Here is a 24,182-nt window from a genome sequence, read left to right as displayed (position 1 = left end):
AGAGTGCTGGGTAGTATGAATTACGGGTAGAAACTGGCGATTAGTTGTTGGCTCCTGTCTGTGTGATCTGCTGTTGTGCCGCTACAGATGAAGACAGATTAAGGCCAGAGAGGGGAGGAATGGCAAGGAGGCTCCATCGTGCTCACCTGCCTCTTTGTGTCTGATACTCCTTGTCTGAGCTGCAGCGGGATTTTAGCCATCCTTGCTTTGCAAGGCCAGGGCTCACTGCAGGCCAGGCCAAATGAGAGGAGAGGTGCTTGGCATGCCCTGCTCTGCTTTCCTGCCCACCCCAGCTCCAGGCTCATGGATATTTCTGGCATGTGAACGTGCAGGGTGATGGAACATGCAGCTCAGGAGTATTTCCAAATACAGAGAGCACTGGTGTGCATTGTTCTGTACCAGCACTTCACTGGCATGGCAAGCACAGCAGGGTGCTCAGGGGACCAAAGATACTTATAGCATGTTGTTGCTCATCTGGTGATTTTCTACAGTTGTAGCAACTATTAAGGTGCTACAGCTACAGAGAAATTGTCTCCTAACTTGACTCTGAGCTTTCATTTCCGTTTTCTAGATTATTTCTTTTAAAGTCTTAGAGAAGCCTTAGTTTGCCTCAGGTTGTACAGCTTTAGACTGAAGAATGGAGGACGTGTTCAGTCAGAAGCAGCAAGTATTTTGTTCTTATTCTGGTATCAGGAGAGCCTAGTTCTCTCAGAAGTGGGAGCTGCTCAGATCCTCGGTGGAAAACCAGCCCTAGAGATGTGGGGCTGTGCACCTGGAGCCGTTAGTCCCCCAGAGAGGCCTGAATCATGAATCCCAGTCCTTTGTCTGCCACTGTCACAACCTTTTCAAGGGCTTGTTAAATTGGTCTGCCGTTTTTAATATCGCAGGACATCCAAAGCATACCTTTTGCTTTTATTTTCAGTACAGAACTCCAGAGCCTACACATTATTTCAGCCAAAAAGCCAAGTATTTTGTTACTTTTGGCCACATAATATTCTGCTGTATCCTGTCCATTTAATATTCATGGGTGATGTTTTCTCCTAGAGGAAAATTAGGAATCATTCCTATGCCTTTGGCCTTGCAAAACCCAAACTGTCATTATTGTTGTGTTTATTATTACTACTGTTATTTTCATCTTGCAACATGATCAGGTGTTCTTACAAGCAGCTCTGCCTCATTGCTGAAGTGTTGTTCTCAGCAGTGTCCCCTGGGAGTACAAATCTCTGGCATATAGATCTCACAATCACACCTGTTGTAGAAGGGGTAGAAGTGTATGGACTGTGCTCAGCGATCTTTGTCTTTTTTTGTCTTGCAGATTGAGGGATTTTAATGGCTTTCAGGTAGAAGCCAAGTGGAGACAATCAAAATGAACTCTATGGACAGGCACATACAGCAGACCAATGACCGGCTGCAGTGCATAAAACAGGTAAGCTAAGGTGAACATGGTTACTGTTAGAGCATTGCGTGTTGTATGGCAGGTTCTGATGAGCATTATGGTTACCTGATGCGTGATGAATACCATGGCCTTTTGTGAGGAGGAGAGTGGGAGTGAGACATTGTAAAACGACTGCAGAGAAGAGTATCTGCTGATGGTATCTAAACCTCAAAAGCCAAACTTTCCGTTTCACCTTTCTGAAGAGCCATCGGTCTGGAGATTCACTAAATTAGTGAAATGATGTTCACAGCCTGTTTTCCCCTGTCGTCTGAGCAGTTTTCTCTGGCTGACTATTTGGTAATAATTTTGGCCACAACAGATTTAGATGCTAGTCCATCCTGCTATCTCTGTTCTATATTTGTGTTAACCAAGAGCTTTGGGACGTATATTTATTCTTGAGGGAGCACAACACTTTGCTATTCATAGATTTCTTTGTGTGGTGAATGCAAGAACCTTAAATCAAAAGAATTGTCAAAAGATAGGCATGGGGATGATACTGCATCAGTCTAGATCTCTAAACTTTTTATCTGTTTCCATTCTCTTACCTTCAGCAGTCTCCATTACGATTAGTTATGTTTGCCCATATATTTGTAGAGGTTTATGTTATCTGGAATACATTTTAATGCAAATAACAAAAGAAATGTGTTTACTTGCAAGTCTAACCATGTAGATGCTTTGGCAGGATATGAGAAAAAGAGCAGAGTTTGAACAAATCATTTTCTCTCCGTGTTTTCTTTATATGAGAGGATTTTGGAATAAGTCGAACAATGCTAGTTTGTATGGCAGGGAGCAGAAATAGGAAACTGTCCCTGCAGAATTGCTGGTCATAGTCCATCCTTGGCCTGAGTCTGTGGTGGCTGTTTTTTTTAAATCTCTTTCATTACTCTGTGGTGAAACTTAATGCATCTCATGGCTATTTGAAGGCCTGAGGGAAATGAATTTTGGGATTTCATCCCAGTTCCTTATGAACTATCTGGTTCAGAAAAAGCATGCCCTTGGCTGTCACAAATTGGTGTCCTTTTTGGCCATCCTAGCCCAGCGGATGAAGAATGAAATGACTTACAGAACTGTTCAACCTTCCAGCTGTATGAACAAGCCTTCAGATCAAGTGGAGACAAATGGAGAATGCTACTCAGTTCTGGCTTCTAGAGCTCCCAGTTTTTGTACATAGAGAATTTCTGTTATTTTAATACAATGAAAGACTCTCAAATTACTTTTTCTTTTTACAGTATTAAAGAGGTAATTTTTACTGTGTAATGGATGCTTAGTCAATCTAAGCTTCTAACTTCATTTATACCACGCTGGTTTACACAGGCAGATGAAGGCGGAGAGAAAGGGAATAAGGTCAGACTTTCCACTGTTGGTGGAACATTCTTGATTTGGTTTGATCCTGTCTGGAAGAAAGCTTAGAGACTTCTGTTGGACAGGGCATGGTTGCATAGTTGCTCTGTTCTGCCAGACAGCAAGAGATGCCTAGCAAGGAGTTTCCTGCCTGGGAGTGGTTGCAACTCTAAGGTCTCCATTTCCTATAAAGCGCTGAATCAGTGAATATGAGTGTTCTTATTTTCAACTTGTGACAAAAAATAGTTAAGCAAGTCAGTGACTTACCACCAAAAATATAGAGCATAATCTTTTTTGTGAAAGTTACAATACTTGAGGTTTAGTCTGAGAGGAATGACTGCTTTTTGGTTTGTCCTTGAATTTAGCATAGAGACTTCTTTTTCATAGTTCCAAAATCTTGGGAAGGGAGAGAGAGAAACTGACTCAGACTAGCTTTTCAGAGGAGACTCTTCTGTCACACAGCCATAAGTTTCCAGCTCTGAGACGTTTTACCTTGTTATTTGAGACAGGCCATTAGTTGGCACAATTAGCTTAGTACCACGGCAGGGCATTGCCAGATCACCCATGGAGAACCAAGCCACTCACTGTTACATGCAGCACCTTACATGATCATGTCAATGTACTCTCACCAATTTTTGGGGATTAGCAGCGAGATCAGACAGAAATCTGCCTGTTTTTTCCCCAGTCTTTCACTCTTTCTTCCCAGCCTGTGAACAAAAAGGCAGTGCTGCTCTCCTGAACAGACGTGTGCTTGTAGGCCGGTTAGCACAGGAGCAGCTACACTTGGGGCAGAAGCCGCCCGCCCTTGGCACCCAGCACCCACCCATCCGATCGCCCTGCTGGCAGCCAGGCGCACGTGGTCAGCTTCACACAGCTTGCCCAGTTGAGACACCTATAAATGGCTCTCCCAGTGCCTGGGCAGGCAGATCAGGTTGCAGCACAAGCTGCTGGCTTCCAGCTCTGGCTCGTGAGACGCCCACAGTGTCCTTGCTGACTTCTGTTTTAGGATCAAGGTTGTGTTTTACTTTTATCTTTTTTTAGCGTTTTCCAGCTACAAAAACCAAAACTTGTATATGATCAGCTAGTTAGGAAGTGAAGGGCGTGTGTGTGTTAAGAACTGTTTCAGAAGAGATGAAAGGGCAAACTGAAGAGGTGGCTGTGTGTTTACACTTAAAAACCAGACTTCTGTGGAAGGCTGGAACAGCATGTGTGGTCTCTTTGTAGCTGATTCCCTCACTATTTGTAAGTGTATGTGCTTTAAAATCAGACACTTTTTTTAATGTTCTGTGGAAAAAGCCAAAGTAACAGTCTTCTCCTAACACATGCAATTAGTTTGTCATGACACTGTGGACTCTTAAGGATATGCTGAAGGAGACTGATCTTCAGAGTGTGGGCTTCTTATCTGGAATTTTTTGTCCACGCAAACAAAACTGTGAAAGGCTTTGTGTTCAGCAGAGGCCCAAGGGCTGCCCTGCGCTGAAAGCCTGCTTGCTGGCCAGCAGTGCTGGCTTTGGAGATCCACTGCAGCTGCCATTGCAGGGCAGGAGTGCAGGGCTGAACCTCAAGACCTCACAGAGCCCAGGACTCAGGAAGGCTCCAGAACTGACTCATTTTCCTTACAACTGCATAGCAGCCCAACAGTGCAGCTTTATCCAGACAGTTTTTGTTATTTTCTTTTTGTAACATGAGCAAATACCAGGCAAAATCAGTAGGCTGCAATCCCACTCATGTCCATCCTCACACTGATGGGGCCAACTTTCAGAGGTTCAGGGTGTTTTACATCTAGGGACTTCTAGATTTGTTGCCTCTGCTTGCTGGCGGTCAGTTTGGAAGGTTTCTACACATCTCCTGGAAATTCTTGAAAAGAGAAAGATAAGGAAAATCTCTGTGTAAGTAGAAAGGAAGCCACCCTTTTCAGAATAGGTGTGTGAGATCTCCCTGCTGCACGAAGGGCAGCTATCAAGGCGGGTACTCAAGCTGTGCTGAAGTTCTAGTAATGGGTTAGTGGGAAGTATGGGCAAGTTCTCTGGTGTCAGAAGTGTTTGTGTTGAGAACAGAGAAGGCTGTTTCTGCCACATGTGTCACATTACATCAGGGCACATTGAGCAATATATCCTCAGATGATGCTGGATCACTCAATGAACCAGGCGTAATTGGAGGCACACATCACAGTGCTGGTTTCTAGAAAGAGATTAGCATTTCTCCCCTCCCTTCTTCCCTCCCTCCCTCAGGAAGGCTTGTTGAATTGCTGCAATTGCTGTGCTTTATAATGCCTCCTGAGCTGTTCAGAGAGAGACTCTAAAAGTTGTAATTGCTGTGTGTTTGCGTTGATCTTTTCTTTCTCAGTCTGGAAACAAACAGTCCCATTTCTTTTATCATTCAGCAACTTGGTGTTTGGTAGCTCACTTGCAATTCAGAAGAAAATAGAATTCTCTTTATTTTTACATAGCTGTTAGCATTTAAGCCCTGAGATGTTCAAACTAATCCTTCTGCTTTTCAAAATTATTGCTGCAGATTCATGTAAATGCTCAGCAGTCCTAAACGTGTCATTTTTAATATATTCTGGATGGGCTAATATGGGCAGATATGAAATTATAGCTGAAAAGGTTTTAATAAAGCTTCGTGAAAATTTCATTCTTCATGAATTTTGAAGATTAGAAGTCTTCCTATGAAGGGTGCATTTATTTAGAATGCATATTTTTCTGGTTAAAATCCCCATCAAATGTTACCATTTTTTTAAGCAGCTAAACATGAAATAACATACAGTGGGAAACCTGATGGTAAAAAAAAAAAAGCACCTTTTTTTTTTTAATAAAAAAATTTAGAAGAATGTATTCAAGGGACATAGCGTTTTTGGCTTGTTGACTGAACAGTCCATCAATAACATCTTGGAATATTTTTTCCTTCCCTGAGAGCCATAGCTGCATATTCTTCGTCTGCTTTCTTGCTCAGTCTGTTGGAATATTCTTCTGCTAGAGTTAAGTATATTTAGGAAAAACTGACAGCAGACCAGCTTTCCTGGCTCCTCCAGTCCACTTACAGACCTGTCAATCAGCATTCTTGCCTTGTCAGATCCTGCATCCCAGTAGGCGACTGCTCTGGCACAGACAGCGGAGCCACAAGGGAATGAGCAAAGAGAGGAGTGCTAGAAGCACTTCTGGTGGGGGAAGCACTGTCCTGAAGCTTGCAGCATTTGGATACCTTGTTTGTCTGGTGAGATGGCTGAGTACAAGAAATTTCAGAGGATTGAATATAACCCACCATCTACGCTAGGCTTGAAGTTGATGCCGGCACAGTTCTCCCCTTCCCAGTCCTCTTTCTTTTTTTACTGCAGCTCTGTCCTCAAGGATTGAGGCATTAGTATTATTAACTTTTTTCAAAGAGAAAATATACATTTTAAACTTCCAATTAAAACGTCTAGTAGAATAGTATTTAGATTAATTTTATTTTTTCTTCCTCTGCAATTAACTAATCGAGTCCAATGCTTAAAATTGTCTATTGGTGAATAAGGATGAACAGTTGAAAATTCTAGAAATCTGTAAGCTAGTTCATGGTGTCACCTTGGTGTCAGATGAGCATAGGAAATTCTTTTTGTCAGCAGCTGGGTCGAACTCTGCAGTGAATACGTGACCTAGCTGGCAACACGTCTCCAGCATCTGTCGTACCATTTCTGGCTCTTCGTGTGTGCGTGCTTGCTGCTTCATTTCCCTTAGTTACGTGTGTTGGTGCAATGGCAAATCCCTAGCAGGTACAGCTTGTACAGCATTTGCACTTAAGGGGCCATTGTACTTGTTTGCAAAAGCAGAAAGTGTTTTTAAAAAAATTGTTTGAAGTGGTAATGTTACTGTTAACACCAGGAGCCTTCAGCTGCACAGACCTTTACTGTCATCTGCTGAAAGAAAACACTTCCCTCGTGTTAATAGCTCCTTATTGCTTCTGTGCTGTATAGAAGAGGAACCAGTACTGGTGTGCATCAGCAGGTCACGGAACATGTGCTGGGGGCAGTTCTGCCAGCCCATGCAGAAGGGAGGGAAGGGCAGGCTGGTGTTTAGAGAACTAGCAGGCTGGTGCTGTAGAAAAGCCTGTGAACTAGAAACCATGTCCAAGTATGCTGTTTCATATTTACCTCTTATTACCTAATTTGTTATTGTGCTTTGGATGGAGCCTGATGCATACCAGTGGAGCATGTCCTGCATGCTGATGAGAATTCAGTGATTTTTCCGTCCTTTTTGTACTTCAGATCAATGCCAATGTACAAACTGCAAATGTTCATGAGTTTGCTGGTATGGGAGTAGATGTCCTTTTTGCTGTTGCCCACACTGTATCCCGTTGACAGAATGCAGTGCATGAAGTGCACAGCAACTGCTATTGCGCTACAGTGAAAAGTTTCCTAGTGAAGGAATCAGATCTCTTCACTCAGCTGGCAGACCTGCGTTAGCCAGCAGGAGTTGGATGATGTGGCATTAGTGGACTTGGATTTTTGTAGCTCATTAATTCTCCTGGGCTTTGCAAAAATTCCCGTACTACTCTAAAGCTCTTACCTAGTAAAGATGAATCTAAGTTTCAAAATGATTCATCCTGAGAAAAAGAATATGCTTATTAGTCTCATCGTTCTACATGATTAGGAGAATGAGGGAGACCTTTGGAATACCTTGGAATTATGTTATTTCCATAGCGTTCTTTGCAAGGCAGATCAGGGTGAGGGAAACGTCCAGAAAAGCACGATCAGATATTTGTATAGCAAACCTCAGCAGAAGGAAACATTTCATCCTTACCTGACTCTCCTCCATGGATTTTTGTCCTCTCACACTGAATTTGTGCTGTTAATATCTAACTGCTGAAGAGGATTATGCAGAACCTATGTTCCATTCCCACAGATGCATATAGTACAGAAATTGATAAAAAATAGCAGATTCTTCAAATAACCTGGAAGAGGAATCACTGCTTTTGGTGATTCTGGCTGGTAGGGCCCATGAAAATAGATCAAGTGAATTAACATCTTCCACAGTGCCATCAGTTCATGCAGTAGTCATTTTTAATAGTCACCTTGAGATTTTATCTCTGTATAGATTAAGAGATTAAAATAATAAAGATTAAGTCTGTTGATTAAAAGTGCTGTAAAAAGCACAACCAGTGAGTAAGTAAATTACTTAAATGACAAAAAAAAATTTGGAAGGCAAAGTACATCAAAGGTACTGCCATTTCACTGGGTCTACTGAAGACTATTGCTTTTATTTCAAGATAAGTGTATTTGCTCTCCTGAAATTTAGAAAATGAAGAATTTTTTTTAAATTTTAAAATGAGTTGATTCAATGCATAAATCAGGTGATTTTGAGTTTTTTTTTTTTCTCTCTCTTTTTTTTCCCTTTCACCTTCAACTCATTTTCTACCCTCGTTTTCATTTTTGCTTCTCAAAGGCTGTACTACTGACAACAGCTTTCTACTCAAGGGTTGTTGTCATGCTTCATTGATGTCTTTAAAACATCTTGATATGGACCAAACTGCATGAAGAAACCACTAATCCTAACTTTTTGAAATGGTGGGGAATGTGCCTCAAATTATTAAGTGTTTGTAGCGCAGATTTTTTTATTTTTTTATTTTTTATGTAGAATTTTCATTTTCCCTGCATCCTTCACTTAGCCTTCTACTTAAAGACACTGTGATGCTGATTTTTTTTTTTAAAGAATGCAGGCAAACACCTTGAAGACAAGTATATTTTCATAAATAATATTTATTAACAATTTGAGTAAATATTTTAATAGTGCTATAGCATTTGAAAGGAAAAAAACATACTTGGAGGAAAAATAACTTATTAATACATAGAAGTATTTAGGGCTCAAACTGCTTGCTGAAAGGCATGAAGACATCAAGGAAGAAAACTGTATTGTTGTGTTGTCTATTGAAACAATGAAGAAATATAAAGAAGCATCACCATCATTGCTGTCGTCACACATGGAGACATGTTGCACTAGCGTGTTATGAAGGGAAATACTAATGGAAAATGGCTTGTTTTGGTTACAAGAAGTGAGTGAACGGGTTAGTCAAATGGATTTCATAGTTAAAATGAGCTAAAATTGCAAATTTAAAGGTAGAGTGGAGCATTATGTCACTGAGCATGGCCTAAGAGAAAGAACAAACATTTGTTCCTTTGTTTCTTGACTTTTTTCATAAAGGCACTTTGTGAGTTACTAAGGAGCTCTCTGATTCTTCTGAGTCGTTCACAAAACAACTGTTCTCAGGGCTCTCAGCAGGCCAGGTGCTGGTTGCATGAAGGATACAGAGTCTGGACTGGGTACTGCTGTTCCTGTGAACAGGAAGATGACTGGCCACTTGCATGCCCAATGTCCATCAGTCAGATCTGAATCACTATAATTTCCTTATGGTCTAGGCAGGATGTGGTAGAGCAGCAGCTGGAGGCTCTATGGACGTTTAATTTGTTGCATGTTCATTTGTGTAACACAAAGTTGTAAATGTACTGCAATTGAGTAGCTATTAAAGATACAGAGTAAGGATGGCAAATTAATTCTGATTGTCACAGCCAGGGGACAATTCTTGTTTTAGCCCTCCTGCGTGTGGTAAGGATCAGAACACTGCATTCATCTCTGACTTTCTGTGAAACTAGCAGACACATCATGATTGCTGTATTGTCACTTTCCTCTTGCAGCCTGTGCATGTGTGTGCAGTCCTCCTTACAGATCTCGCAGTACCTGAGACTAAGGCTGTTCAGTCAGCCAGCATTCATCTTTTCTGAAACCAACACTGGTTTGTAAACACATTTTATATGACATGTCAACCTGCTTTAGCAAGGGGTTTGGACTCAATGATCTTTAGAGGTCCCTTCCAACCCCAGCAATTGTGTGATTCAGTGATTCCCTGTGTGTGAGCCATCTGCAGAAATGCATTAGTACTTTTGTTCTGTTACTGCTTACAGTAAATGAACACCTTGCCTTTTTGCAGTTCAGTTATGCTCATGCTTTCTTTCTGTTCCTTTTCTTGTTTAGTGATTATTCGTATCCTCAACTCCCCCACTATTTTTGTGTACTTAAAACATCTGATAAAAAGGTGCTGGGCTTTGCTGAGCGTTTACTGTTTTCTTTCTCCTTGAAAAAGAGGCTTTAGTGGACAAGTGGGGCAGAGGTGATTCCCTTTCACTCTGGTTTTATAAGAAGCTGTGGACTAACATGGTTTTAATCTCCTACTCAGTGTATCTAGTGCCTCTCAAAATGTGAGCTTAATAAAATATTTATAAAGCCTCCAATGGAATAAACCATGTAAGTGCAAGATAATTCTATTCATTAGGGATCTCTCAACCTCACAAACACTAAATTTGGGGGGGAGGGGGAGATTATCTGAATACAAAATGCACAGCTTGAGCCTTTTAATTTTTTTTATAAATAAAACAATCTTTGATATTGAAGGGGACTGTAGAGAATTGAACTACATATAACCATGTTCAGATAAACAAAAAATGCACTCCCCAAAGAAAGAAAATATCTCAGTACTCCCCTCTACCCTCTCAAAAAAAGAAAAGACCATTGGTTTTGAATCTTCACAGCAGACTCATTTTTAATATACTGAGTACAGCAGCTCACATAGATGGCCTTTCTATAATCACATTACTTGACTATGAAAAAATAGAGAAGCCACCTCTGAGTTATGGCATTTTCCACTTCTAAAGCTCCTCCCTGGTTAATGTCCCATGTTTCTGTGACACCCCTTGAGCTCAGTTGCAGCCAGTGGAGTTGCAGCTCGTGGAGCCCACTGAGGCTTTTCAGTAATGACGATGGGATCAGTGTATTACAGCGAGTAAGCGCTGCTGATTTGCAGGCCATGTACTGCTTGTGTGTGGTGCTGATGAGCTATCAAATTAAGGTCTATGAGAAGCATACTTGTGTGCTGAGTAATGCCTGAAAAACTGCCTTGTCTCCCCAGGGTTACTCTGTATCAAAGCACCAGGAATCCTGTTTACATTCTTGAGATAGGCGATTGGTTTTTCTTTCGGGGCTGAACTCCCTTTGCCAAACATGCAGGACCACAGTAAATCTGCTCCCGTGTTACTCCAGTTGAAGGACACGTAATCGTTGTCTCTTTGCTCTTTCCCTGTCCCTTTCTTTCCTACAGCCATTTCCCCACTTCCATTCAGTGCAGCAAGTCCAGATGAATGTTAAGCTAAACAAAAAGTAGTGTGAACTGCCTGGTCAAATGTGCCAAAGCACCAGGACACCAAGTGCTGTTTCTCAGTGTACAGAGCTGGTGCACACCAGAGGTACAAAAGTCACACTGGTACCCAGGAAGCAGAGATCAGCTCCTTCCTCAGACAGTGTCAGTTGGTTTAGTCCCTAAGGAACTACTCTTTTCATAGTTTTGATCAACCTATGTTTTATACATAAAACTTGACAAGGTTTACATTTTGCTTTGCTTTTAAATCCTTAGGTTTTACAATTATGTGAGAATTTTACATTGTGGAGGAAAGCTTGAAAACCTGCACACTAACAGCTAAAAATAGCAAATGCATCATGTGAACTTCAGAGCTGTGTACATGCATTTCAGATGTCATGAGCCCTGTGCAAAACTCACAGCGTGCTGAGTATCTAGCACATAATACAGAGGAGATGGATTAGATGCTGGCTTCTGTATGACCCGTAATTCGAGATGTGTAATGCAGTGCAAGACAAATTTTGCAGAACTTATAGATGAACCTGTTATGCTAACTAGGAATGACTTGGCTGAAGTCTAAAGAAAAAAAACAGAGTAAATATCTAAACACAAAGCTTCATCGTTTTCTTTTGGTATATCTCTTTGTATGCATTGTGCATTAGGGAGAATGGCGAGGAATATTAATAGCAAAAACATATTTCTCTGGGCAGAAAGAATCAAAAGTGCTGTTATTTCAAAAAGAGGGGAGGGGCTTCATTAGGCAGGAGGAATATTTGTGCTGTGAGCTGAACTCTGTCCTCCTCCAATACTGAGGACATAGCTCCACCTTGGGGAGAAGCTTTGTGGTGCGGACAGCCCAGAAGATGGGCTGCAGGCAGGGTTGCTGATCCCTCCCACCTCACCTCGTCCCGCTGCCACCTTTGGGTCCGTTTGGGCAGCCTTGTGGGCAGGTGATATTTCTGCCCTACGTGGAACAGTAATTCTTAGAACAAAGAGCAAGCCTGCACAGTTTAGGGAAAGAAGGTCTTGGGGCAGCCTGTCCTGAGAGTCTGCGTGTCAAAGAGGCGCATCCTTATTTTCAGGTCCACCTCAGTCAAACACCAGTAGAAGGTGGTGCATTGTGTGCTGTGCTATTCCTGCTTCTACCTCCTGTGCTGCTCTGGTCAGGGCAGCTGGACAGCCCGTCTGGCTCGCAGCACCATGCCACACACAGTGTGTGGGTCTTGCTGCTGGGCCCAGGCTGGCTCTACTCAAGGAGCAGCAGCCGCAGCCTTCTGCCCCACCAAGGAGCAGCTGCCACCTGGTATTGATTTTCCTGATTTGCTAAGCAGAGGTTTTGCCAGAAGTGCAACGTGAGCAGACACTGCGTAATAATGGGTTAATTTCAGAGGGAAGAAAAAGCTGCCGACAGGCAAGCTGGGTTTTCTTTTTTCTACACAGTCAAAAGCTCTGTCTGCTGCTGGTGTGTTCTATCGCTAATGTGAAATTCCCAGCCTCGTTGATTAGTGAAGCTAGACAGTAGACAGGGTCCAAGTGGCTAACCATGTGAGAAATGCAGTGACTGTAGGCTACTGTTAATTAACCTAGAATCTAGCAACATGGCATCGTGTCTGTGTGATAAGTTATATTATCTTCAGCAGCTCAATTAAATCAAGGAGTGAGACACAGAGCAGACGTAACTCAGCAAAATAAACAGACAACTTGAGTCAGCCTTCATAATTTGGTGCGACATCACGTAAATAAATGCAATAACTTGTTTAGCATAGTTAAGCAGTTTGCTGCTCAAAAACTTATTTGCATGACATCTCATTTTGAATAGGTTAAGTTGTGGCAAATTAGGACTTTGTCTTCAGTTTGATGTACTCCAAAGAAGGGGGAGAAAAAAATCCTCCACCAGAAATATGCAGTTTATAAATTCTACATTTGTTTTCTATAGCAACTACTTGGAACATATGGATTCCATGTTCAAATGATTCTTTTTCCATACTGTCATGAGATAGCTTCAGCCCTGTGTAATTGGTTTTAATTTTGGCTGTGACGCTTCCATTTCTTCTTAGACTGTTCTCCCTAACATACACAAGTGTATACCTGGGTTGCAATCTTTTATATTTAGAGGGGATAAGGCTGTTGTTCTTGCTGTATTTCAGTGTGGATGTTTGATTTCTGTCTCTAAAATTATGTGGAGTCTTTGGTTGCAGGAAGTGGGCTGCACCCACTTTGGTGTGGGTGTGAAGACTGAAAGTACTCAATTGTGCTGTAGTATCTAATTTGAAAAAGATGCGTTCTTTATTACATGTGCCTATTTCACACATCTGTGCTATGAAGCATATAGTTTGAGGCTCATTGCTGAGTTTTATTGCTTATCGGGAGTTTTTAGATACCTTCTAATAGGGAGGGAGTAACAATTTCCAGAAATGGCTGTATTTTGTATTGTTTGCACCAAAAATTGCCACATATCAGCTGCTCCACATAACTCCCCATGTGAATGTCATTTTCTTCCTGCTGGTGACCACATAACAGCAAATCATGAAACAGACGCACAGATGTTTACTGTGAAAAAGAGTAAACTTATGTCCTACTGTACCTGCATTGTCTGCTTGTATGTCTCTGTTGATATACAAGGATGATCTGTTCTTTATTTAAATAAAATGTTTAAGCCACACATGGGCATGTGCAGCAGGTCTTCCCCAGAATCCAGCTCAGATGCCAGCTCCGTTCTGGAAAGGAGATTCGCTGGTACAGTTCTTTCTTGTGGAACACAGGGAAGAGGACAGCGGGCTCCTTTGCTGTTTTCTCCATTCCTCACATGAACCTACTAATTAAAATGCTGCAAAGAACATGAGGTTCCTTCTAAGACCAAAAATAAATGACTCGAAGAGACTGTCTTTTTAGAGCACCACCTGGTGATCTCTGCAGTAATGAGCCATTCACATGCATCAGGTATCTCTGTGATCTCTGTTCGGTCCAGGATTAGAAAATATTAGTCTTTTGGAATCAGAAATGATTAGTCTGAACATTTTATTAGGTTTTGCAATAATGGAAATTGTCGTGTTTCACTAAAAACTGTCTAAGATGCAGATGATACTGCAGCCAGTCTGGTAAATAATCGATTCATTGACTTCATTGTCTTCTTTCATCTCCACTTCAGATTCTGTTCACACACTCTACTTGTTGCTAGCACTGTAGCTTGCAAGTGTGGTGGTGTTGCAGGTCCCATCTTTCATTATTACACTCTTGATTAGCAGCTTTGAAGACATACCAAGGTGTGTCGTAGAAACATCTGGTTCATTGTCGCTTTTTTTCTAAACCATCCATTAGTGATTTTTTTCCTTGTTTACATGAAGCACAGTTTCAAACTAGACTCCAGGCTCACGCCTTGCTTTTGTCAAGATGCTGCCAATAATTGCAGTTGAAGAGGATAGAGCCGTGCATGGAAGTGCTTCACAGCAAAGCTGATGGGTGGGTCTGGCAAAAGCCTTGTTTTGTACTTCTCTTCTAGGATCAAGAGCTAAGAAAATCTCTTTAATTTCTTGCTCCGTGAATATAGCAGATGTAATAATATCCTTCTCAGGCAGCCTTTTTGTTGTGAGGGCATGAATGACATTAGTGCTTTTTGCCCTGGGTGCAGCATTTAAGCTGTCAATAAATAATAAAAAAAAAAGATGGTAGACATTTGGAATATTTTCTTACATAACTCACCCGCCTTTGTGCTTTGATTCAGGCAGGATTTTTCTTCGCTTTCCATGCTTCCCCTCAAAAAGTAACCTTGCCCTTTGTAATCTGAAAAAGAGAAATCTGAGGAAAAATGTAATTTAAAACATTAGGGAAATCAGAAAACTGTAAGAAATATGCCACAGAAGGAACTTTGTTTAACTGATAGGACGTCCCTGCGGGATCAGCTTTTCAGTCATAGAAGCTACAGAAGTATACTCCTCAGAATGTGAAACCACTGGTCTTTCACCTTCTTCTTCTTGTGGCTTATCTGGGGCTTTTTAGCCTTTAGTTGAATTAATAGAATTGTTTGTCTTTTCCGGCTGGTTTCTAAACTAATTTCAGTTGAGCAGAAGCATTTGAGAAGTCATAGTTTCAGCATACCTTCTGTATGTAGGAGGTGGGCTAGGGTTCTTCAGTACTCGGTCCTGATGCAGTGAGGACACATGATGGGAAGTTAAAGGACAAGTAGCTCAGTCACATAATTGAGGCCTTTCCTTCCAGAGAGAAGTGCAAAATTAGTGCAGTTTGGACTTCTGCTTTGCAAAAGGGATACTACTTTTCTGTGATGCTAAGAGAAATCAGCATTATGGGATACTGAGCTGAAAATAAGGCTTTTGGCTGAGATCCCTCTCTGCTTTTCACTTGTTAGCCTAAACCTGTACAAAATTATTCGGGATTGATCTTTCATGTTTGTTTCAGATGTGTAGCTTGCAAACAGTAACAGTGGTGAAAATAACAATATCTCACTCAAGTTTAGCACTTTTCTCCTGCAGATCTTGATACATTTCACAAAGAGCGGCGGATTATTAAAGGTAGTTTCAAGTACAAAGTTGGGAATTTCTCCATGAAATGTTTCTGAGTGGTAGGGGTGGTTGTTTTTTGTTTGTTTTGATTTGTTTCTTTTCCCATAATGAAATAGCTCAGTTTCTTCTGTGGTACGTGCCCTATCAGTGCAGCATGTGTTCAGTGAAATGCAATTTGTTCACCAGCTTACACGCATTTCTTGCCTCCTGGAAACAGTATGTTTGACTGTAGCAGAGCTTACACATGATTTTGTAGAGAGGTTTGAACCAGCTTCTGTTTGCCCTGCAGATGGAATACTGAAGGAGCAGTGTATACTGAGGGATTTGCTGTCAGGCAGTCAGTTCTTGGCAGGTCTAAATGAAACCTTCAGAAATGATCCTTTTCCCTTCTGCTTACACGATGCATATGTCAAGCTGCTGACCTTATTCATGGGGCGCTTTTCTTCATAGAAAGACTTAAGATATGGTTTCTTACACTTATTTGCTTGGACTATTCTCTTTTGTGTATAAACAGAATAGTTTGACTCCTCCAACAACAAGATAATGAGCTGGCAAGAAAAAGTTGCTCTGTTGTATAGCCTAGGTGAAGCTCTCAGGTGAGGTGGTAGTAGGAGCTGTAGTCCGTATTTGCAGAGCAGAGCAGAAGATCACATGCACAGTGCCTGTCTGCTGTTTCAAATTCTGCTGATATTTAAAAATCCATGCCCTGCATGTCAGTCATCTCTTGTTAAAACAAGGCCTCTGACCAAGAGCCTTCTTAGAAGAAGGATTCCAGTAATGTGATTCAAAAGCTCACAGACTAAGAAGTCCTTAAAATCTGGCATAGAAGTGATTTTTTCCTCTATTGATGGTAGAGTTAATATATATGCAGCTTCTCAGGCACCAGGGGAAAAGAGGAAAAAAACTAGGTTGTGAATATTATCATTAATCCAGATGCTTAGAAGTGAGCATGTTTTCCCAAATTATGTACTGATTCAAAAATAAGGATGTATTTTTAAAATGATACCTTTGGGTTTTGTACCTTCAGGTTAAAATTATCATCATTTTCATGTTTTTCTCAGCTATTTCAAGAATTATAAACCTACTATTTAAAAAGATGCTCCCAATTCCTACATATGCTCTTTTCTTTTTGTTTCTTTGAAAGACTTATGCAATATTATTCACATAAATTGAATTCCTTCTTTCCTGTGCCCTCCTTCTGCCTCTGCTAAAATGCTAGAATACTTTAACAGTATAGCACTTTGAAGGATGATATTGTCAGTTATGATATCAGGTAAGCTTACTATATGTCTCAAAAAAAAAAAAAAAAGAGATACAGTGTGTTCAGTACAAAAGCAGAGATGAGTGCAACAGTTAAAAATTGCATTTCTCATGCAGATTTTAAAACAAAACCTTTACCTTTATTTTCTCTCAAAATTATGTCAGATTCTTCAGTAAGATTCCATTCTAAGATTTCTACACACTTCCAGTGCTTTCACATTTTCAATTTTATCAGCATTGCAGCCACACCTCAGTCAAGAACAATTCTTCCTATTTTTGTCATCTCAAAGTTGTTCCTCCCAATTGCTCCCTGTGACGTGTCATGATAAACAGAAAGCAAAATTCATAGAAGGGATCAGTGTATTGTGTCAGTTTGGCTCTGTCACTGGTATTTCCTGAGACTGCTGGCAGGCAAAGATGAAACTCAGTATTGGAAGGCATGGCTGCACTGCCATGTCCCAGCAACTGAGCATGAGCCTAAGATTAGGATTTTGAATGTAGAACTGAAATTTCACTGAATTTAGATTCGGACAGTTTTAGTGCCCAAGTAGAATTCATTACAGTTTGCAGATGTGAGAGGTAATGTTCTGGGGGTACAAGTATGGATGACCTCTGGAATTCCAGCTATAGCTTCTCTCTGACTTACAAATTCATATTAGAAAATTAGAAAGTCTGTGATAGTAATGAGAATTAATTAAAGTAGGATCGTCTGTATTTGCTATACAATTTTTGGTTTCACTTCCAAAATGTATACTATTCCTAGTTTCCAAACTTTGCATTAACATGGTGTGGAAAACAGCATGTCAGCCTTTGTGTATGTTATTTACTGTGTTTCTTCATTTTCCTTTGTCAGCACTTACAGAACCCTGCGAACTTCCATAATGCAGCTACGGAGCTCCTGGACTGGTGTGGTGACCCCAGAGCCTTTCAGAGACCATTTGAGCAGAGCCTGATGGGTTGTTTGACGGTATGTCCAGTCCGCATGTGGTGGCAATTCTGATCCCTTGGTTTATAACACGTGTTGTGGCCAAGGGAACCTGGCTTTCTGAGTCTGAATTTTGTGTCTTTCATCATTTTATGTTTAACACACAAAGGCAGATCCTTACAACTGTTTATTTGAGTCTGTTGCATCACAGGTAGCAAGATTTAGTAGCAAGAAGTTAATTAGATGATAAAATGAGGAAAAAAAAATAATAAGTAGTACATACTAGGTTACTTTACATGTACGTACAGTATTTATTTTCATGGTTTGAAATTACCAACTGAGATATCTCCCTGTGGAGTTAACAGACTTCACAGGCATTTATTTTCCTTGCCTCAGCCTTTGGTGTTTTGAAGGTCCACTTATATTCAACCTCAAGCATGCAGAATCTCCAGCTGAACAATGTTTCTGCGTGTTTGGTTTGTTGCATGTATGGATTGCAGGTCTGATCCTAGCGTAATAATAATTACAACAATTTTATTGACTTTGTTGTTTTTCCTTCTATTCATTTCTTATTAAGACTGCTGTTGTTCCTAAAGCAACTTGATTATAATGCATTGAAAACATATTTCATTGTGTGCTCAACAGCATTTTTTGTTTTCAGTGCTTTATTTCTCATGCATCCAGCAGCAGGTTCCACTCAAAATTATTATGTTTTGTCAAGGCTTTAGAGGAATTGAACTCTGTCTGCAGTAGGAGTGTTCTAAAGCTTCACCGTGATTTGCAGAACAAGCCGATACAAATAGTTAGGAAGGAGACAGAAACTATAAAATGATTAATGTAGAGATCATCTTTGTACTTGCTGTGAGGGAGTGAAAGCACATGGATTATTCTCACGCAGTATGCAATTGATGTGTAAAAAAAGACACTGAGACTTAGATTTAGTTGCAGAAATCCAAATGTTAAGGAATGGCTCCATCTTAGTGTGCTCAAGTGTATAGCATCCTTCAGATTCCTATGTTGAAAAGTTGGAATAAATCCAATGATATAAGAAGGTGTGGATTTTATTTATACTTTTTTAAAACTTAGCTAGTATTTTGAGGTTAGCATTCAAGAAAGGAGACACAACTCAAGTATGTGTAGACAACCTATACACTATTTCTCTGCAGATTTCTGCTAGAATGCTGTTAATCTGACATGCAACTTCCTTGCTGTTTAAATCTTTTCTTTCTACATATGCAGACTTGCACCTCTCCAAGTGCAAGGTCAAAATAAGGTCTGACCGCTAGTGATTCACTGTCCTTACAGAGCACAAGAGAGAAATGGAAATGTTATATTTCTAACTATAGAATAATAATACATAGTACAATATAATAACAATAATATATCTCTGTATTTAATATGCATATTAGAACTTAAGTCTGTTTCCAGGGAAATTATTCAGAAAGTTGAAAATGAGTGAAATACTAGAATGTTATGAGTAAATTTAATATTAACTTGCTTAATGATGTATTCTGTATTATTGAGCCATTTTTTTTTGTAGTGCTGACAAAGTTTATCAATGTTTTGCTTTGGAAGATTATGCTAAAAGAAAAGAAAAATGAAAAAACCCAACAGTATGAAGGAGTATTCAACCTAGAACAGGATTATTGTCTTACTTTGCCAGTATTTACAATGACCTTCAAAAATATCTTCCCTTAAAACTCCTATGCTTTTTAAAGCAAGTAGTCTCTACCATCATTATAACATTTGAGTTTTGTGGATTCCCAAGGGCAAGTGCATTTATTCCTGAAATTCTGCAAAAGATAAAGATGTTTGCTTATAAGGCTCCTCCTCTTTATTGTACAGAAGGATTTTTTTCTCTTATGACACTATTCTGTTAGCTCTCTGATGAGAGAAAAAGCACTATACTAAACTGCTCTTGGATCCATCAAAGGATATGAGAACATAATATCCTACTAGTGGATAATGCAGTATGTACTAATGCATATTGAAATGTATTAATGTCATGGCTGCAGAAGGGCAAGCTCTTTCAGGAATGAACAAATCATCCATTCACACACATCAAAGTTTAAACGTATCCAGGTGTAAAGCCAGAGCGCCAAAACACATCTGTTGTATTATGAGTAGAGAATTTAATGGTAGCTCTGCAAGTGTAAGAGATTATTTGCTTCTTTTGAGTCTATTTAATATTTTTGCAAAAATTAACTTAGTTGAATTTATCTTATTAATTTTTTTTTAAAAAGCACTCCAAATCATTGTGCTTTAATGTAATGATTGGTTCTTAAATTAATTCTGTTATTCCTGTGCATCATCTTTCTGTGTTCACTCTTGGTAATATCTGATTCACTTTATAACAACAGTGTGTTTTTATTCCTGGTGCCAATCTAACCTGAAATGATACAGAAAAAAAAGGTCTTAGAAATATTCTGAGTGGACATCACCGGCAAAACTTCCAACTTTACTTGTGGAATCGCTTCTTTTGATGATAATATATAAAATAGCTTGCTAATGAAGGTTTCCTGTTCTTAACTTGCAATGCAAGCATTTATGGAAATCAGATTAGCTGAACAGAGAGCTTATGTTGAGCAGTAAATAATTGACTTTTATGTATCAGCAGTACTTTGATATGACTGGAATTAAAATTGCTGCTATAGGCTCCAATGATGATCTATGTAATGTAACAGGTGTGGGTTTCCTATCTCAAAAGCAAACTTGGGAATTGGTACAACAGCTGAGAATTTATCAGATAGACAGATGTGTGTGAGTGTGTATGATTGTATTTGCATCACTGTTATGTCCTAAGAATCTGATTGACACTTATTCTAAAGTTTACCTTTTTATGTTTGGCCATAACAGAAAGTTAAGTCACTGAAATGAGCAGGTAATAGAAGTTCATAAAAAACTCCGAACATTTAAACAAATAAATAAAATGTTAAGGATGAAGGGATCAGCTTTGAATGTGCTTTCTTTCTTGGAAGTTACAGGCTGCAGAAAGATTCCCTTTAACAGCTCTGATGGAGCACATGTAAACAAATTATGCTCTTTCTCAGAGACAGTGAACTCCTTTCTAACTTGCCAAGGACAGCTAGGTGTTAGTTTTCTACAGTGGTTATTTTGAAGACAGATAGAATTGTCTGTTGACAAAAAATGAATAAAAATTGAAATCATTAATTCTGTAACTTATTGAAATTGTAATGGATATGATTTTTGGTATGTGACTTTAACTCTTGGACAGTAGTAGAAGGAGCTGTAAAATAGCCTCCACTTTCCACAGAGCAAATGTAGCTATATTTTTATTATAATTGAAAGAGTTTCTGATTCTAGAGTTTGTAGTTAATGAAGATTTCTGGAATGAGATATTGTGATAAGACTAATATTATTGATAACTTTAGGATTATTGATGTTTGAAAACCTGTATTTGGCATTACGTTACTTCTGTCTGACAGAAGTAACTTACGTTCCCATATAGCAATTAAAAAACAACTATAGCTTGGCTGGACAAAGTTGTCTCACTCTTTGCTCCTTTTTTCTCAGATCCACTCTAGTCTCTTCTGACGGGTCTGCTCTTGCCAAACAGTTGAACTCGTAAATGATCTCATGAGGACATGGTTATCTTTAATGTTTGTGCTGCAGCAAAAATGGAAACCAGAGGACAGCTGAGAGCAAAATGGACAGATTTAAAGACTTGTCTGATGCTGTTTTCAGCAAGGACAATAAAGGCACTTCTTTAGCCTCTCATCATTCTTGAGAGTTACAACACACAAGAGTTCATCATTTTTAGGACTCTTCAGCAGTGTGCCTGAAAACAAAATACTGGAGAGAGAAGCACAGCTGTGTGCAGTTGCTCTGTGAAACTGTACCTACAGGGTTAGTCAAATTAAATCCTGACACCAGAATGGTTTTGGACAGTAGAATGAATTTAGGTAAACAGGATGTGCTTACCTGAGTTAGCTGTTGGCCTGAGCACTGAGTATCAGAGAGCTTTTCTTGTGAAAAATGACCACCCTGGTTGGGACGTAAGACCTCTTCTTATCTGAAAGTTGACTCTTCCTACCCAGTTTGACCACAAAAAGCTATGCTGAGATATTCATTAAAAATGTATTTATTTTCTCCACTGTCTTACTGCTCTACATTTCCTCTCTGAATGTTGGGTCTATCTCAGTCATCAAATGTGAGAAATTCATGCATATTTCCTTAAGTGTTTCATCTCTAAGTTGAAAGAAAAAAAACACTCAAAGCTGCAGTCCTAGTTGTACTCAATCCAAAGATCATGGATTTCATTTGAATCTTTTGTATTGCTCATGACTTTTACTAGATCTCAGTACTTCTTAGGAGAATTGCTGAAATAACAGGCATCTGTGTTTAACCTTTGGAAGTATCTGTGATAGGCTCATTTTTAGTGATTGTGATACACTGTACAATAACCTTTTGATCTGTATTTCTCCTTGGAAAATTGAGGAATTTAAATTGTTTAGCTTTTTCAGTCATTTTTTAAAACTAAATGCTTATGTCAGTTCATGATACAGAAATCTACTACAGTTCACCCAATGCAAAATTAAACCTACTTGATTTTAAAAAGTAGGACAAAAGCCATATCTTTGAATTATGTCAAGTTTCCACAACAGGATGCCTCAAACAGCAAAACCAACAAAGTCATGCTAACGTGTTCACAAAGTATCTACTCCTACTTTGTCTTCACACCTGGCTAGATTCATTCTGCTTAATGCAGAAAAGCATATAATCACAGTCAGCATGGGACATCAAAAATCACTTTTCATAACCATTTAAGATCTGAATCCGAGTAATTGCAATTGGGAGGGTTAGCTCAGCACGGTCTATACCCAGAAAACACCAGGATGCAGCTGCCCATTAGAGACCTAGAAGTGTTGCTTTTTGTCTTTGCATTCAAGACTTCCAGAACAAGAAGTTAATGTGGAAGGAATTCTTCTTCCATTGTCCACTCTCCATGCATTTGTGAAGCGCATGTTTTAATCTGTTTTCAACACACAGCACCTTGGGGCTCTGTACAAGCTGTACTGACGGAGTACAGCCAGCAGGCACGGAACAGTCCTCTCTAGAGCAGCTCATAATGCTAGCAAATAACTCGGTGTTACTGGCTGTCATATGACCTTAAGATATTCTAAAGCCCCTTTTTTTTTTTTTTAATTTGATTTTGTTTGCCATGCTATTTTACAGCTTTGAAGCTTTTGTTTGAAATGCGCTGCTGTTCAAATTAAAATGCTTTTGATATCCCTATATTACTTTCTTCAGGTGATGACTATGTTTCATCTATATCATTGCTCAAAACCTGTCAAGACTCAGGTGACAACAGTATTGCAGATTAGCTGGCTTTATTAAAGCATTTTTCTCCTCTGGGAGAAAATTTTGGTTAGAGTTGGTTGAGTGTGGGGACCTTTTCTTCTGTTTTTATGCTTGTTAGAGACATGCAGAGGAGAGGAGGAGGAGGAGGAAAGGAGGAAGTATCCTTGTTTTGAATGGTGTGTTTCAGGAAGTGACAAAGAATTAGATAGCAAGTATAGTATTTTATTTTATTTCATTTTGAAAATACAGTCCTTATCCACTGACTGGGACTGGAAATATATTTAAGAGAACACTAGTTTGAACAGACACTTTTACATTTGCAGAACCTGTCTAGCATCTGTTTTCAAGCATCAAAAGCCAAAAACTAGCTAATGATGTGTAACTTCTACTCACCTGCTTTGATTGTCTGTATTGTTGAGGCAGCTCTTCTGCAATTAGAATGTAAGAGTCTCATCAGACCAAGACTTCAGATCACAAAGATATCTTCCTCCCTTTCCCTTTTTTCTACTTGAAGCAGATCGCCATTCATGTTGCAAAATTCTTCAATTTGCTTCCTGTTTATCTGATCTCTGTGTGTTACCAAGGGAGAAAAATTACCATCTACATTGCAGAATTCTAATTACAAAATTTCTGCTGTAGTCTTCAAACTGCATTCAGATAATTTCAAGTATGCACAAGTGGCTGAACACAGAGCTGTCTGAACTAGCAATCAGCTGGCATTTTTAGTTTTGAGCAGCCAGCAAATTGAATTGGAAAAATTCATTCTGATGCCAGCAGGGGGGGGTGCTCTTGACTGCTGCTAGTTAAGAGATTCTTTGAAAGTGCAACATAATGGGAAGGGAGTTTTGTAATAAGCAGCCATATAGCCCTCTTGATTAACAGGCCTGTTAGGTTAAGAGGTACGTTGTTCCAGTACTTTGTGGTGTGATGACAAGAAGGGCAGGGAGGAGAGCTTGCTGGGGTGTAGATCCTTAGTACTGCAGAAAGGAAAAAAAAAAAAAAAAAAAAAAGCAGTTAAATTCAGCAGAGAAAAAGAAGTTGGTAGCTGAATTTCTCAGCTTTTCTCATTATTAAAACTTAACTCTCAAAATTTTGCCCTCATTGTCAATGACCCTGTCATCTGGATCTCTGCAGAGCTGTGTCACAGGTGGTGAATTTGAAATCTCAGTTATGAATGCAGTATTGTCCAGATTAAAGATTTGAAAGGCTTTTGGAAATCAGATTT

The 24,182-nt window shown here is 39.6% G+C and overlaps 1 protein-coding gene across 8 annotated transcripts in view; it reads left to right on the top strand.

The window, feature by feature from the left end:
• ZMIZ1 (zinc finger MIZ-type containing 1) overlaps positions 1 to 24,182 on the top strand; it is a 325,056-nt gene that overhangs the window by 171,145 nt on the left and 129,729 nt on the right. For all 8 annotated transcript variants that reach the window (XM_085229551.1, XM_085229553.1, XM_085229554.1 and 5 more), the window contains 2 exons: positions 1,316 to 1,426; positions 17,564 to 17,677. In XM_085229551.1, coding sequence (XP_085085677.1) covers positions 1,367 to 1,426; positions 17,564 to 17,677 — 174 coding nt within the window. In that variant the 5' untranslated portion in view covers positions 1,316 to 1,366. The remainder of the gene's footprint in view (positions 1 to 1,315; positions 1,427 to 17,563; positions 17,678 to 24,182) is intronic.

The sequence above is a fragment of the Meleagris gallopavo genome, chromosome 8 (genome assembly GCF_905368555.1).
Source record: "Meleagris gallopavo chromosome 8, MGAL_WU_HG_1.1, whole genome shotgun sequence".
NCBI classification, from domain to species: domain Eukaryota; kingdom Metazoa; phylum Chordata; class Aves; order Galliformes; family Phasianidae; genus Meleagris; species Meleagris gallopavo.
Note: the sequence above shows the minus strand (reverse complement) of the source record. Positions and strands in the feature narration are given on the sequence as shown.